At 41.5% G+C, this 18175-nt stretch overlaps 1 protein-coding gene and 1 non-coding gene across 2 annotated transcripts in view; one reads left to right on the top strand and one right to left on the bottom strand.

The window, feature by feature from the left end:
• LOC122808581 (protein-glutamine gamma-glutamyltransferase 2-like) overlaps nucleotides 1-18175 on the bottom strand; it is a 565300-nt gene that overhangs the window by 147478 nt on the left and 399647 nt on the right. Inside the window, exon 11 of the mRNA XM_044079538.1 lies at nucleotides 10841-11083. Within this exon, the coding sequence (XP_043935473.1) occupies nucleotides 10841-11083 (243 nt within the window). The remainder of the gene's footprint in view (nucleotides 1-10840; nucleotides 11084-18175) is intronic.
• Nucleotides 17741-17823, top strand: TRNAL-CAG. Its single transcript has one exon. It is a non-coding gene; the product is annotated as a tRNA-Leu (tRNA).

An 18175-nucleotide genomic window follows, 5' to 3' on the forward strand; every position in this document is an offset into this window, starting at 1 on the left:
TAAGACCACGCAGGTCCTTTCAGTAGAGAAGAGGGGTCAAGTTTCTTATTTGATTGGCTCAAGAAGGATTATGGTCCTAGTGAGCCAGCAGAATTAGATGACCTCACATTAGGATGGCTTGAAGGCAGATTTCTGACAGGGTCCCTTAAGACCACACAGGTTCTTTCAGTAGAGAAGAGGGGTCAAGTTTCTTATTTGATTGGCTCAAGAAGGATTATGGTCCTAGAGAGCCAGCAGAATTAGATGACCTCACGTTAGGATGGCTTGAAGGCAGATTTTTGACAGGGTCCCTTAAGACCACGCAGGTCCTTTCAGTAGAGAAGAGGGGTCAAGTTTCTTATTTGATTGGCTCAAGAAGGATTATGGTCCTAGTGAGCCAGCAGAATTAGATGACCTCACGTTAGGATGGCTTGAAGGCAGATTTTTGACAGGGTCCCTTAAGACCACGCAGGTCCTTTCAGTAGAGAAGAGGGGTCAAGTTTCTTATTTGATTGGCTCAAGAAGGACTATGGTTCTAGTGAGCCAGCAGAATTAGATGACCTCACGTTAAAATGGCTTGAAGGCAGATTTTTGACAGGGTCCCTTAAGACCACGCAGGTCCTTTCAGTAGAGAAGAGGGTCAAGTTTCTTATTTGATTGGCTCAAGAAGGATTATGGTCCTAGTGAGCCAGCAGAATTAGATGACCTCACGTTAGGATGGCTTGAAGGCAGATTTTTGACAGGGTCCCTTAAGACCACGCAGGTCCTTTCTGTAGAGAAGAGGGGTCAAGTTTCTTATTTGATTGGCTCAAGAAGGACGATGGTCCTAGTGAGCCAGCAGAATTAGATGACCTCACGTTAAAATGGCTTGAAGGCAGATTTTTGACAGGGTCCCTTAAGACCACGCAGGTCCTTTCAGTAGAGAAGAGGGGTCAAGTTTCTTATTTGATTGGCTCAAGAAGGATTATGGTCCTAGTGAGCCAGCAGAATTAGATGACCTCACGTTAGGATGGCTTGAAGGCATATTTTTGACAGGGTCCCTTAAGACCACGCAGGTCCTTTCAGTAGAGAAGAGGGGTCAAGTTTCTTATTTGATTGGCTCAAGAAGGATTATGGTCCTAGTGAGCCAGCAGAATTAGATGACCTCACGTTAGGATGGCTTGAAGGCAGATTTTTGACAGGGTCCCTTAAGACCACGCAGGTCCTTTCAGTAGAGAAGAGGGGTCAAGTTTCTTATTTGATTGGCTCAAGAAGGATTATGGTACTAGTGAGCCAGCAGAATTAGATGACCTCACGTTAGGATGGCTTGAAGGCAGATTTCTGACAGGGTCCCTTAAGACCACGCAGGTCCTTTCAGTAGAGAAGAGGGGTCAAGTTGCCGAACACACAAACGACAGAGGCCAGGGACGCCAATTATGTGGTCCAATCTCACCTACATTCTTACTCACGGGACAGCATCCCCAGCACCTCTATCCTGGGAGGCTCAATGGAAGATATTCCTGAGAACAGTGGAACCAAAGGAAGCCCGGCCCCTAGAAGCCATGTCTAATTTCTAATGAGTAATAAAGGTGTGGGGAGAAGCCCACGTGGCCGCAGCACAAATTTCATCCAAAGATAGCCTGGAATGATAAGCTACAGAAGCGGAAACAGCCCTGGTGGAGTGAGCCTTGATGGGAAATGGTAAATTTCTGCCTGCTGACGAATAAACATAGGAGATGAAATCAGAAATACATCTGGAAATTGTAATCTTAGAAATAGGGGCACCAGTTCTATTTTCTGAAAACGACACGAACAGTTGGTCAGACTTACAAAGTTGTTTTTTCCTGTGTAAGTAAAACCGAAGCTGCCTGTGTACATCCAACTGATGAAACTTAAACTCTGCCTTGTTGGAAAATTGGGGAAAGAAAACTGGCAGCTCAATGGACTGATTGAGGGTAACAGCAGAAGTTACTTTCGGAAGAAAGGACGGATTAGGTCTCAAGGAAACCCTGTCCTTATGAAAGTTTAAATATGGGGATTTGATGGACAATGCCTGAATCTCCGACACCCGTCTGGCTGATGTGATGGCTATTAAGAATGCAGTCTTCCAAGACAGAAATTTTAATTCACAGGTGGCAGCTGGCTCGAACTGTGATGAAGTCAGTGCTTGTAAGACAAAATTTAAATCCCATGGCATGATGGGTTCTGACACAGGAGGCCGTAGTAACAAGGTGCCCCTCAAAAAGGTCTTACATAGTTTATGAGCCATGAGAGAAGGTTCATAAGAGGTATGAAAATTAGAAATAGCGGCCAACTGGACCTTAATGGTCGCAGGAGCAGAAACCTCTTGAAAGAGTGTGGATAAAAAATCTAAGACAGCAGGGATGGGGGCAGTGAAAGGATCCAGTCCCTGGGCCTGAGCCCAAATAGAAAATCTTTTCCACTTGCTGGAATAAAGCTTCCTGGTAGAAGATTTATGAGAAGAATATAAAATGTGTACCACCTCAGGTGAAAATCAATGAAGTCTGACTAAGGATGGAAGTGGAGTAGCCAGGCTGTCAACCTGAGGGTCAGCAGGGAGGGATGGGACTGTCCCGACATGTGTGTCAGCAGGTCTGGTGCTGGGTCCAGAATCCAAGGACTGTCCACTGCATACTGATGAAGAAAGGAGAACCAGACTTAGCGAGGCCAATGTGGGGCAATTAGAATCATCTTGCTTCCCGAGGAAATGGCTTTCTGAATCACTCTTGGTAGTAGAGGAAATGGAGGGAAAGCATAGAGCAGACCGGGAGGCCACTCGTGGACTAGAGCGTCCCTGGGTGACTCCCCCTGTGGGGGGATCAGAGTGAAGTAGTTGCTGCACTTAGCATTGTGGGAATTGGCAAAAAGATCGCAGCAAGGCTGACCCCACCTGTTGAAAATCTGTTCCGCAACTCGGCGGTTCAAGGACCACTCATAAGGCATCAGAATAGATCTGCTTAGCCTGTCTGCTATCACATTGGCCTTCCCCGGAATGTGCATTGCCACTAGGAACCGTCGGGAAGACACTGTCCACTGCCACACTCGCATGGCCTCTCTGCATAGGGGATAAGATTTGGTTCCCCCTTGCTTGTTCTGGTACCACACCACAGACATGTTGTCCGAGTGAATAGCAATCGTTCCTAGGGGGAGAGAGCTCTGCAATGCCCGCAACGCCAGAAACACCGCTCTCATCTCTAGAACACTGATGTGCAGATGTACCTCATGATCTTGCCACGTGCCTTGGATGATCCTGCCAAGATAATGCCCCCCCACCCCATCTGGGAGGCATCCGTGGTCACCGTGGCAACTGGTGGCATAGGAATAAATGGATTCCCTGTGTTCAAGTTGGAGGTGCGTAGCCACCAATAGAGGTCCTGTTTGCACTGATCAGTGATTAGGATCAAATGGGATAGGGGAAGCTTCTGAAAGGACCACTGGGCAGAGAGGAGCCACTGCAGAAGCCTCATGTGTAATCTGGCTAGAGGTACTAACATGATGGTTGCTGCCATGGATCTCAGGAGCTGTAGAACCCATCTGGCCTGAACCTTCTTGAGGGGTAACAACGCGCGAACCTGACCCTGCAACACCTCTATCCTTTCTTGGGGCAGGAACGCCTGCATATGAACGGTGCCTAGCTCTGCGCCTATAAATGTAACACTCTGTGAGGGCAGCAAGGTAGACTTTCCCCAGTTCAAGGTAATTCCTAGTTGATAGCAAAGGGCAATAGTAGTTTCCCTGGCCTGAATGAGAAGATGCCTGGTGGAGGCGGTGAGGAGCCAATCGTCCAGGTATGGAAACACTTGGAATCCTTGATGTCTCAGGTGAGCTGTCACCACTGCCAGACACTTGGTGAACACCCTGGGGGCTGTGGTGAGACCAAAGGGCAGGGCACGAAATTGGAAATGAGGTGAGCTGTCACCACTGCCAGACACTTGGTGAACACCCTGGGGGCTGTGGTGAGACCAAAGGGCAGGGTACGAAATTGGAAATGACTGGCTCCCAGCCAAAAGCGTAAGAGACTCCTGGATGCCTTGTCCATTTTGATATGGTAGTAAGCATCCATGAGGTCGATGGAGCACATCCATACTTCTTTTCCCAGTAACGGTAAAATAGACTGAAGGGTGACCATTCGGAACTTGGACTTTAGAACGTAGCGCTTTAAACGGCTGAGATCCAAGATGGGCCTCAGGTCCCCTGTTCTTTTCGGCACCAAAAAGAGTCTTGAGTAAGTCCCTAATCTGATCTGGTCTGAGGGGACAGGTTGGATGACTCCTTTTTCCAGCAACTTTGAAATTTCTAGTATTGTGTGATCCCTTTGACTGGGTGGAATGCCTGGGATTCTTTTGGCTGGTGGGGGGGGTCTGATAACAAGGGGATGGAATAACCTCCGGTAACTATTCGAAGCACCCATCGATCCTAAGTGATACTTTCCCAGACCTCGGGGTACAACGAAATGTGACCCCAGACTGGTTCCGGAATAGCAGAGTCAGGCAATACATCAGGGACGATAATAGGGGGGGCCCGAGAAAGGAATCACGGTCTCCCAAATTACGAGGGCCTCCTCTGCTCCTAGGGCGGAGTCTTCCAGAATAGCCTCCCCCTCCTCTGCCTCTGGAGGGGGACTCACCTTGAGCGGCAGGGAAAAACTTCTGTGACTTTTTGAACTACATTTCCCCTCTTGCTCACATCTGGTGAGGGTGTTTTTCACTTTGGTCCCAAAGAGTGAGGACCTATCAAAGGGGGCGTCAGTGAAGGAAGACTTGAAGGCCTCCGCGAAGTGTCACAGGTGCATCCAGGCTTGCCTCCTGAGGGCCACACCTGAACTAGCTGCCCTGCTCGCTCCTTCTGCTGCATAAGATATGAGCCTCATGGAAGAGTTGACAATCGAGCCAAGGGTAGACAGCTGGGCATTAATCGTCTGCATTAATGCTTCAGGTACGTTACCCATCAAAGTATCTCCTAACTCTTTAAGGAGATCTCTCTGGAGCAGAGTAAAATGGCACAGGTAGTTCAGAGACCAAAGGGTGAAGGTCGCTGAAGAGAGGGTACGCTTCCCGTACCGATCCATACTCCTGGACTCCTTGTTAGGAGGATGGATGGAGGAGGAAGACTCAGCTACTTCCTGTTGAGTGGCCGCCGCCACCACCATGGCATCTACAGAAACCCCTTTGGGCAGGAACTCTTTCCCAGGGGGAGCTGAAAGAAATTTATTAGGGCATCTTGGTACAGGTTCCACTGAGTCAGGAGTCTCCCACACCCATCGACAGATCAAATCTAGGAGCTCATCGAAGGATGGAGACACCCAGGAGGCGGAGGGTTGAGCCCCAAAGGCCTTGAGGAATACTGACTCCTCCTCAGAGGGGGTTTTGGATGACCAGCCACCTCTCTGCCTCAAAATCTCCAGGATGCCGGAGGAGGAGACGTCATTGGAGGATGACTTGGGGGACCCCTCTGACTCTTCGAGGTCGGTATCAGAAGTGAGACACTCATCCTGGGAGTCTATGTGCTTCCTCTTGCACAGCTTCTTTCTTGGGGGCTCCTCAGGCACAGACTCTGAGGGGCCCTCAGAAAGTTGGGGACCGCTCATGGGGGTATCCCCAGACCTTGGGGCTCTGCTGTCAACTGATAGGGGGACATCAGAGGATCTAGCCAGTGTGGAAGGGGACAGAATGACCGATCCGGGTGATGTCACGGAAGATCTGGCCAGTGCGCTCCTCATGGCCTCGAATGTGGGTCCCCCCGAATCCGAGGACCGACCGACCTCAGAGGCCACGACCGGAGCCAAAGTTCCTTGAGCCGAAACGCTGAGAGGGAGGCTCGAAACCGACATGAGTCCCAAAGTATCCTCCTTGGGCCCGACTGAGGAAACCCGGGTTCCGAAACCAGAGGACGGAGCCGACATGGTAGGAGCCGACGTCGGCACCGATAAGGCCTTAACAGGTATCGACGCTGACAGAACATTACCCGGAGCCGAACACTCCAGCTCCGAAGACAAGGATGCGCTCGGAGGAGGAACCATAGGTGCACTCATCGGGACTGGCTCCGGAGCCGACTGGGTCGGAGCCAAGAAAAGTTTAGCCAACACAGGCAACTGCAGGAGCCTCTGGACCACCCTATCCACATCCAAATCAGAGAGTCTGGAGGATTTGGAGGAGAGAGAAGGTGACTGTGATCTCTTATCTGGGGATCCACGTCTAACACTAGGATACCAGCTCCGAATGGGCTCTAACAAAATTGGAGCCGAGGCAGATTCAAGAACCACAAGGACAAGGGGGCCGAGGAGGTAGAATCCAATTTGGTAGACTTCTCCGGAGGCTCCGAAGATACAGATGGAGCCGGAGATCTTTTCTTAGCCTTAGAGGACTTGGCTTTAGATTGTGAACCAGAGGCAGAGTCCAAGGACTCCTCAAAAGAAGGCTTCAGAAGACCCTTCAGTGTCAGTTTATTTTTTCTTTCCTGTAGCACCCTCGGACTGAAGGCGTGACAAAAGCTACAGGACTCTTGCAAATATATAGTCCCCAGGCAGTATACACAAACCGAATGTCCATCGGTTATGGACATCTTGTAGCTGCATTTAGAACATTTCTTAAAGTCAGAGGGTTTATGTTCCTTTTGCTCCTTAGACATAATAAGCTAAGCACACAATACAAATTTACAACAGGACCTTAGGCCACAACGGTTAAGGCGGGAACCACCGCTAACAACCAGTGACAAGAATCTCTAAGTTAAACAATTCCAGAGATGACAAACCACACACACAACAGAAGCGATAAAACCCACTTGTTTTAAGCACAGGAAAAATTAAGGAAACAAGCAACAGAAGGAGGACTAGGTCCTCTAATTTAAACAGGCCTAGCCCGTGGGAACAGAGGGATACCAAAAATCACTCACACCACAAAACATGCTAAACAACAAGAACAACTAGCTATTAAAATAGCTTTTTGCTACACGAGCGGAAAACGAGATCTGGGGTTAGGGAGCAGTTCAACATGGGATACCAGGTTAGCCCAGCCAATTAGAGACTTCATGCTAGAATAAATAGGTTGGCCGAGTCGGAGCCGATGTTCGGCTCCGAACCCGTGAGTAAGAATGTGAGGCGAGATTGGACCACATAACATCTTACTTTTACATCACATTGTGAGTTCCTTTAACTTTTTATTCTTGTAATGTTAACTTTCCAGTACTGAATTAATTTTCCTGAAGGAAATTAAATGTTGTCACTTGTGTGAATATTGGCTCTAGAACACTGACACAGTCTGGCATCCTGCATGTGACACAGAGAACTAACATGAAACAGAGGACAAAGGATTATTCCAGATAAAAATCACGTCGGCTAGCAGATCTAGTAGACTCTCTCTCTGAAACCCTCCCTGTGGGAGGAATAAAGATACCTTGAACAAGAACACTCATCTAATCTCCCTACTTAACAGAATAAATTACTTGAAACTTCAACAAGGTGTCTGTATATGGTCAGACTATGACTTAACAAAAACTTCATGCACTGTCTGTGGCGTATCTTACCTAAACAGGCAGGCACAATTACTGTCCAAAAATAATCTACCGGTGAGGAGGAACTTGAATGTAATGAGGCAATCCAGGGACTTAAAGTTAGATTATCAGCATAAATGAATTCTTTGAACTACACCCTACCCAAGGCAAAGAACACAGCTTCCATGGGAACTGATAGTATTCCAGGCTGTATTCTGCACCATCTCCAGCAAGAACTAGCTTTGTATTCCAGGCTGTATTCTGCACCATCTCCAGCAAGAACTAACTTCACCATTGAGCACCCTATTCAACCACAGCCTAAGTACAGGCTTCATTCCAGCAGAATGGAGAACTGCCATTGTCACCCCCTTACACAAAGGTGGTGCCACTACTGGCCATGGAAACTATCGCCCCATTAGCTTAACAAGTAAAGCCATGGAGCATATTATTATGGATCTCATAAACAAGGACATAGGCAAACTCCAAGCACTTAACCCCACCCAGTTCGGACTCGTCAAGGGCAGATCTTGCCTGTTGAACTTGGTTGATGTCTTGGAGACTGTCACCAAGGCCCTGGATGAGGGAAAGTCAGTACATACAGTTACCTGACTTGGCCAAGGCCTTTGACACAATCCCCCACTGTGGCATCATCGAATAGCTAACACAACTTGGTGTAAATCCCTGTCTCATCAGGTGGGTGGCCAAGTGACTCACCGATAAGACCCACAGTATCAAAATAGGCACCTCCACCTCCAACAGCAGACCTGTCACTAGTGGTGTTCCCCAGAGATCTGTCCCGGAACCTCTACTGTTTGTCATCTACTTCTCAGAGGTCCAGACAAAGACAAAAGGCCTGTGGCTGATCAAGTCTGCGGATGACTGTAAGTTGGGTGCTGTCAGTGACTCCTCAAATGAAGTTAACATACTGCAAGAGTATCTCACAGCAACAAATGGCTGGTGCCAAAGTCATAGCCTTAAGTTAAATGCAAAAAAATTAACTTTTTTAATTAACTTATGTTTACCGTAAAGGTAAAAGTATAAAAAATATTTTGGAAAGTGGCTTAAAAACTCATTTTAACAACAAAATTAACAGACCAAAGAAAGGATTATACAAATGTGGAAAATGTAATTATTGCTCACATTTAATTTGTGGAGATACCCTGTTTTTACAAGCAAGAAATTTGACATTACATTTAAATACATTTGCCAATTGTGATACAAATGGAATAATTTATATTGCTATTTGCAAAAAATGTCCATCTTTCTATGTAGGAAAGAGCGAAAGAAGGCTCAGGCAAAGAATATATGAGCACCTCTATGATGTCAAATTAAGAAATGAGAAAAATGCACTTAGTAAGCATTCATTAAAATGTGAGACTTCTGGCTATCAATTCTTTATTTTAGAAGTTGTTCCCACTAACCCCAGGGGTGGTATGTGGGAAACACTAATTGAATATAAGGAATTGTATTGGCAGCTTCTTTTGGATGCAAATCACAATTTTGGTCTTAATGACATGGTATCCCTAGCCCCGGTATTAAAACTGAGGGCAGCAAAGCTTTAACATATATTTTTTGCTATGTATATTAAATGTCCTTCCAATTTCAGCCACAAGATGGTGCTATGATCTCATTTCATTTTTATCCCTAAGGGAAGAACAGTATCTAGATTTTAAAATGTTTTATCAAAATGTTTTTAACATATCTTTAATATTTTTAATACACCTTCAATTATTTATTGAAAAACAAGTCAGTGATTTGGGAAATGTTTGAGACTTGAATTAATAGTATTTTTTAACCTGGGATTCTTGCAGTTTTAAGGAAATTTATGTACTTTTTCTAATTAATTTTAATTATTCTTGAACTGTGATGTAAAATGATTGGTTAATTGAGTACTATTTTATTTTAAATGTTATATAAATACACCCACTTTACAATATGGTTCACACTACTGAAGAAGTTGGCGACGAAAACTTTGTGTTGAATACGTTATTTTGGAGTGTTTTCTCTGTTTCATTATCAGCCTTTCAGTTTGTTTGGTGGTGTTCCTATCGAGGTGGTTGGACTAATAAAGTATCTTTTACTTTCCGGGACCAGGATTTATTTGTGCTTGGGACAGTAGTTGTTTTTTGCTTAAATGCAAAAAAATGTATTACCATACCATTTGGCAAAAACACGGCCCCCACTGATTACCACATCTAAGGCAACCCCCTAAGCACACAACCTGTGGTGACAGACCTGGGTACTGAGGTTGACAACAATCTCACATTCGGCCATCATGTAGCAGCAGTGGTCAGAAAAGCCTTTTACTTGGTTCATTACATAAATAAAGGGAGTGCATCCAGAAAAAAGGAGGTTATTACCTCTCTGTACTCCTCCCTCATTATGCCAATAATTGAGCATAATGCCCCATTTGGTATGTACCTCTCCAAACACCTGCAGCAACTGGAAAGGCCACAAAAATACCTCTCAAAGAGAATTCATGGCCTCCAACATCTGTCCTATGCAGACAGGCTGAAATCACTACCACTCTACTCAGTACCGTACAGATTGCTCAGAAATGATCTGTGTCTTGCCTACAAGGCAATATTGGACCCTGCCTTACTAGAGATGCTCCATATTTGTAAGTCTAATGCCTTGCGCATTACCCACTCAAAAGGACTAAATCTAATATGGAAAATCAATAAAACCTGCTGGAGAGACAGGGTTGTCTCCTAGAGACTGCCCCGTCTCTGAAATACACTTCCCATACATGTCAAACAGAGAACATCACTGACCCTCTTCAAACGCAACCTCGATGAGCGGATGGGAAACCACAAATTTGTCCCAGGGGTTCCATATGTGACTTTCATTGACAGGGGTGATAGGTAGTGACTGAGGTTCTTTGTTGGGGATAAACTCTTGGCTAGGCTTGTAAGGGCCCCAGGGCCATTAGCCTAATAACCTCGTATGAGCCTATGAACTGATATGGATGTTACTTGGCTTACAGCTACTGTAAGCCAAACAGTTCATATTTTAACAAAAACTAATGCTCAAGTACCATTTCCTACACCCATACCTTCATGCAGAGGAATTTCCCTATTATATTTAATTATAATTTTTACCTCTAAGTCTTTAAAGCTATGAGGTAAAGATCATCAGAGCCCCAGGCTAGACTCATAAACCTGCAAAAGTGCTATTCACCCTTGTGGCCATCAAATTATTGCATGCAAGTCCTATATGAGATGGCTTCTGTAGTCAGTAGCTAATGAGAAGCATGCATATGAAAGGACAGATGTGGATAGCACCTTACATTGCAATTGGCAGACAACCAGCTATTTTTCAAAATCCTCTCTTTGTGGTGAATCAGACTATAGGATTTAGTATGAGCTCTTACCTTCTGGATACTTGTAGTGTTGAGTAATGTCTTCTCTTTTATCACCATAAGCATTTTTTGTAATGAGGCATTTTCCCACTTCTTTGCAGAAAGCACCCGTTTGCGATCTTGTCCCATCCTTATTAAGTACCCAGTACACTATGTCTGCATTTACTTCTGCAAACACGAATGCAGTATCGTACTTCACATCAACATTGCCTTGTTTTACAGCCTTCACTGGGCAAGGACCACAACAGTAAACACCTAAAAAAGGTTTGTGGTGGTTGGGGGTACACAGAAGAATATATTACAGCATGCAAATAATACAAAACTGCAAACACATCATTAACAGTATAAAAATCTCTGTATTTGTCTCTCAGCATAAAATGCATTACTTGTCATAAATTCTGCGTTAAGCAGCAGCTAGGAAAAAATGAGAAAATAGCAACTCGATATACAACAAAAAGCAATACTTTATAATGATTAAAACAACACATCTATATTACGAATATTAAGAAGCAAACATAACTGAATGTTGTTACACTGATGTACAATTCTAACCTCAACATTTTTCCATTATTGTGATCTCTTGCAAATTAGATGAAAACGTAATCAAGATATTTACTAGTTTATAGGCTGTTTTGATAATTATTGCAATGTCTTAAAAAATGACTACAACTGAAGCAACTACATGAAAGAAGTAAAAAGAAAATCATCAAAATGCATCAAAGACAGGCGGGACAAGAGAAAATGCTAAAGTAGTACAGAGGACCACAGTCACAGACTCATTCTGGAGTAGTGGACTCAAATTCCACTTCTGGCAATGTATTCTGGGAGCCTATACAAGCCTTATTTCCTCAAGGACGTTTACCAAAAAAAGTATAGTAAAAATACATTTGCAGTGCATATATATTCATACAACATTAACATATTTAATGATGAGGTAGGGCAGGGGTTTTTTTTAGAGCAACCCACTCTCAGGAGATCAGAAAGGTTATGGGATCGACAAGGCAGTTACAATCATCAGCAGAACAAAAACTACAACAGAACAGTATACAGGGCCAACTCTTGGCGCAGATAGATTCATCACACATAACAGAACAAATTGATGAAAGAGAAAATATTATACCAAGTGTGGTTTCTCAAATGAGTGATTTTCCAAGTGATAGTCGGTTTGCTAATGCAGCAAATTATGCAAATGAAGCGTTTGAATTTGAAACAATATCAAACCCAGTTAGTTTATTTTACGACAATAATTGTTCTATTAACACCGAAGGGGGCTTCAGTCTGTACAATTTTACTGATAAAAAATTTGGAAAAGACCATTTAGCCCTTCTTGGCAGAGGTTTTACATTTGTACCTTCTTTTAAACTGGACGTTGGCAAATTATTAATCAACTTAAAACTATACACTAGAATTTTGAACTTAAAAATCTTTTTTTCAATTAACAAGGATCCTTCTTGTGAGTCTAGAAATTTTACTTTTAAACGTAGTAGTAGTACGTTCATACCTCCACAGAATTTTATGGTACACATTTTTGAAAAACTATGTGAAAGTCAGATCAGAAGAGTTTTAACCAGTAAGTTACACATAAAACATAACCTCACACCAGCAGAAACATTTTGTCTTAAAGAACTTACTATGTCAGACAAATACAGAATAATGAAACCGGATAAAGGAGGTGGTGTGGTTATTATGACCAACACAGACTACTACAATAGGATGTCAATTTTGCTCGAGGATAGTAATACTTACAAAAAAGTAAGCAAGCACGAAGTACATAGAGCATACACTAAGATAGACTGGTTGTTATATGAATATTTAATGGATGGAAGTATTAACAAGGAGGAATTTACATATTTATCAGTTGAGTTTCCAATTATTCCATCCATTTTTGGAATCCCCAAAATACACAAAAATATGCACAACCCACCATTTAGGCCTATAGTTTCTGCAAGGGGATCCAAGACTGTGGCGATTGCTGCTTACATAGATATTCATTGCAAAGAGATACCACATGTCCTAAGAGATTCTTGGCATTGTTTGGATTTGGTGAGGCAAAGTATTATGAATCTTGGTTCTAATTTCATTATGGCCACCATAGACGTGGTGAATTTATTTACTGTTATTCCGCACATAGAAGGATTGGAAATGTTTGAAGCTAGTTTACACAAATATAGTGACATGAATACTTCAAAATGTAGATTTTTGACAGAGTTGCTAGAAATTGTTCTTGAGAACAATTTTTTTATATTTGAACGAAGAATATTATAGACAAAAAACTGGTGTGGCTATGGGGGCCAGATGTGCCCCTATATATGCCAACTTGGTTTTAGCACACTGGGAGACACAACAGGTCTTTTCATCCAAGTATTGGAGTAAATATATATTGTATTTACGATACCTGGATGATATACTTATTTTCTGGAGCAGAAACAATGATGAATTTGCTGAATTTGTTGAATTTTTAGGTAAGACATCTAGTTTCCTCAAATTCACTAGTCAAATATATGATAACAATTGTGAATTTTTAGACACTGTTTTTTCACATCACAACAACAGTATACAGTCTAGCATTTTTAGAAAGAAAACTTTTTCAAATTCCTTCTTGCATTTTGACAGTTGTCACCCTTACTATCAAAAGAGGAATTTGGTAAAAGGTCAGATGGTTAGAATGTCTAGAATTATTAGTGAGAACGATGTATTTAGCCAGGAAATAGAAAAATTATGTAACATGTTTTTTGATAGAGGATATCCCCAGGACCTCATTTGTAATATCAAGAAGGAAGTTAACACAAAAAGACATTTGTTATATAGACCTATCATCAAATACGGTATCAACAATCTATTTGAAACCAAAAGTGAAGTATCTAGAAATGACGCATTTATTTTACCATACAACGAGACATCTCCTCAAATTGTGAACATTATACAGGAAACTTGGCTTAGTGTCATTACTAACAATGCAGAATTGTCTGATGTTCTGGGTACTCGGCCCAAGACGACTTTTAGTAGAGGAAGGAACTTAAAAGACCTCTTTGAGAGTAATATTAATACTGACATTTTTAAAAAGTCAAAAATGAATAAATGTGGAGCATGTCAGGTGTGTAAATACATTAATGACGGTCCGTATGTGGTTATTGCAAATTTTGGAAAGACAATTAGATGTCCAGGCCACTGTAATTGTAATTCCACTATGGTCGTTTACGTTGCATCCTGTTCAGTTTGCCAAGCGTTCTACATTGGCAAAACTATTAGGAGACTAAGAGCACGCATCATTGAACATTTGAGAGACATTAAAAAACACAAAAACACTAGTGCTTTATACAATCACAGTGTCAAATGTTCTAATTTTAAGAGATTTTTATTTTTCATTATTGATAGAATTCCTCACAATGTACACAAAGGAGGAGATGAGAAGATGGTGCTGGAGGCAAAGGAATGTCTTTGGCAACTTAGGCTTAATGCTTGTAACTGGCCGGGCATTAATGAACACGTGTCAATCTCTAGTGTGCTGAAACTCAAATCACATTTTATATAAATTTTTATTCAGACTCAAATTATTATGTAATTTATTAAATATTAAACATTTACTATATATTCACAATATTTCATACAATATAACATTAATTATTTGTACAATAATCTAATTTATACATTTTACATATTTTACATTATCAATTACTCAAGGCTATACAATTTTTACAATATAATACTCTAACATCCAAATAGAGTGTAAATTATTAGTTATTGACACTTTTACGCTATATTTCAAAGAATACATATATTACATGATTTTATTACAACAACATTGTATATTTACTCTAAGTATATTTATAAATGTACTGTTTTTATACATTTCCCATTTACTCACTTATTTATTGCACTAATTATTGGAAGTTTTTAAATTCATTTTAAATTAACTTTTAAATTCATTTTAAAGATGACTGTACAGTTGCAATTTTATGTTGTATATAGTATTGTCACTGTTGTTTTTTCTCAAACGCTATGTTTGCTGAATTACAATCAATTAATTATTCAATTGTTGCAGTAGTATATCAGGGATGGGCTATACCTTATTCATTCAGTACTCTGATGATGCTCTAAAGGAGACAGGGTGAAAGCGCTTAGTACTCAGTTGTATATCTTGGAAAGTTATTTAAACTGGATGGTTGTTTTCTTTTTTATTTTGTTTTACTTTATGTCAATAAATTGTTTAAACCAGTTTCTACGGTTTGCTGAGTGGCTTTTAGCTTATCAGTCATCATTTCTAACTATATTCATACATTCCCTTCATTCATCAGTAAATTCCGGGGGACAAATATCAGCAAATATAACTGCAACAAGAAAAGACCTGTCTGGAGTATCGATATTAATATGTAGTGCTGATCAGGGATGGATTGGACATTCTAAATTGGCCCTAGGAGTGTGTGCATGTTTGCCTTCTGTGGAAGGTTGGGCGGCGGGGCTGGCAACTCGACACAGTAAAACTCCACTGCCAATCATGAGCGGACAGGTGATCCGCTGTGGCGACCCCTAACCGGGAAAAGCTGAAAGAAGAAGAAGAAGAAGAAGTGCTAATCAGGGATGTAGCCAGAAATCTTCATTTTGTACTAAAATCTAATGTTTCTACCCCCGCCACCCACCTACAATTTTAAAAATGTACTCAACCCATAGCTCTCAACCTTTCATCACCAAAATGAGGAACACCAGCCCTCATAATGTGGAACAAATGGGCAAAATGTGGAACACATACTAACAGCTTGCTAACATCTTTGTCCAGGAAGGTCATACGACAGTTAAAATACACTGGTTTTATTTACAAAAAAGATCATGTAAAGAATTTACATGATTCATTTATATTTACCACATATATCAGTTAAAAAATGAATCCTATGGGCTAGGCTTGTAAAGGCTCCAGGGCCATTACCTAGTACACACCTATGAACCTAGAATTCCTAACAGAGAATGTGTGTCAGACCCTTTCAGTAAGGAACTATGAGGAACATGAACTTGTTAGGACCCGAAATGAGGTACGTTTCTCGTAATGAGGTACACTTAGGAGGTATGACTCAACCTTTAAAGTGCTACCCCAGATATACAGGAAAGGGAAGCGTTATTTTCAACTATTACCATTTACACCCATAAAAATCTGTTTGTAGAGGTGTTTTCCTTTCACATAAGCATTCTTTCTATACTTCTATGCTGCAAACATTTGTTTACACAGTTCTAAACATTCAGTGTTTTTTTAAGTGTTTAAGTTTTCAAGAGATGCTCAGAAAAAATGTACTCATTTGAGTACACTGAGTGTGCCTATCCTTGGTGCTGATGGATAAAGAGAAACAGCCCCTAGTTGGAGATCCTTCACGAACATGTTTTTCCTATTGTTATTGCTTGCAAATTAGATGAAAACGTAATTGAGATATTTACTGATTTGATAATTGCAACGTCTTAAACATCACTGTAACTACAATTACTACACGAAAAAACGAACACCTTGAGCAAAACGGATCAAAGAAGGGCGGGACACAAATTCGAAGAAAGTTAGGATAGCCTAGCGGTCTAAGGCCCTGCATTAAAATCGCAGCCTCCCCTGGAGGCGTGGATTCAACTCCCAGTTTTGACAACAAATTTTGAGCCCCTATACTGGCCTTACTTTCATGTTAATGCTTGCAACTTCGCCATCGAATCTTTGCCTGTAGTGCCGCACACATTATTTATTCACCAGTGCAATTTCTACGTTTACTAAAAAAAAAAAAAAAAAAAGTATAGTACGTTGTCGCCTCACGGTAAGACGCAGTCCGGTTCGATTCTCAGCTAGAGCATCTTCTGCGTGGAGACATGCGTGAATGGGCATACCTTCGTTGAAGGTTGTGTCAGGCCTGGCAAGCCGGTACGTAAAAATCAACTGCCAATCATTAGCAGACCGGAGTTCCGCTGTGGCGACCCCTACCGGGAAAAGCCGAAAGACAATAAAAACGAGTATAGTAAAAATGTGTTTGCTGTGCGTTATGTTTTCATACAAAAAAAGTATAGTAAAAATGAGTTTGCGGTCTGTATATATTCATACGCTCCCTTCATTCATCTATAAATTCCGGGGAAACAAATGTCAGCAAATATTGCAATAGTGAAAGGTACTGCTGCTGAATAAAGAGAAACAATCCGTAGTTAGAGTTGCCTCCCTCAACATTTTTTTTTATTATCTCCTGCAAATTAGATGAAAAACTAATGGAGATATTTACTGGTTTGATAATTACAACATCTTAAACATGACTGTATTTGAAACAACTACACAAAGCACAAACACCATTAGCAAAATAGATCAAAGATGAGAAACATAACCAAGCTGGGATGGCCGAGTGGTATAACATACTGCGTTCAAGTCGCAGTTTTCCTTGGAAGCTTTGGTTCTTATCCCACTTCTGATAACACATTTTGCAGGCCTTACTTTCAAGTTACTGCTTGTGATATTGTCATCTAATCTTGTCAATAGTGCCGCACATATTATTCATCAATGAAGTAGGATGTTTACCAAAAAAAGTACAGTAAAAATGTGTTTGCGGTGCATATATATTCATACATAGAGTATTGTAAAAATGCATTTCGGAGCTTATATATTCTTACTACATTCATCAATAAATTCCCGGGGAACAAATATCTGTAAATATTACTGCAACGGTAAAAGAGCTGTTTGGAGTGCATATATTAATATGCACTGCTGATGGATACCGAGAAACAGTCCGTACATATTTTTTTTCTATTGCTATGTCCTGCAAGTTAGATGAAAAGCTAACTGAGATATTTACTGATTTGGTAATTGCAACGTCTTAAACATAACTGCATTTGAAACAACTACACAAAAGCACAAACACCATCAGCAAAATGGATCAAATATATGCGTGTCATGCATACAATTATCAAGTCAGGATGGCCGAGCGGTCTAAGGCGCTGCGTTCAGGTCGCAGTCTCCTCTGGAGGCGTGGGTTCGAATCCCACTTCTGACAATAAATTTTGCACACCTACACAGGCCATACTTTCAAGTTAGTGTTTGCGACATTGTCATCTACTCTTTGCCTATAGTGCCGCACAGATTAATCATCACTGCAATAGGCTGTTTACCAAAAAAATACTGTATTTGCGGTGCATATATATTCATACATAAAGTATAGTAAAAATGCGTTTGCGGTCGTATATATTCAGACATTCCCTACATTCATCAATAAATTCTGGGGGATCAAATGTCAGCAAATATTACTGCAACAGTAAAAGATCTGTTGGATAAAGGTTAGATAGGTCCCCCTCGACATTTTTTTCTATTGTTATCTCCTGCAAATTAGATAAAAAGCTAATTGAGAT

This window comes from Protopterus annectens, chromosome 8.part0 (assembly GCF_019279795.1).
Source record: "Protopterus annectens isolate FY-2018-M chromosome 8.part0, PAN1.0, whole genome shotgun sequence".
NCBI lineage: Eukaryota > Metazoa > Chordata > Ceratodontiformes > Protopteridae > Protopterus > Protopterus annectens.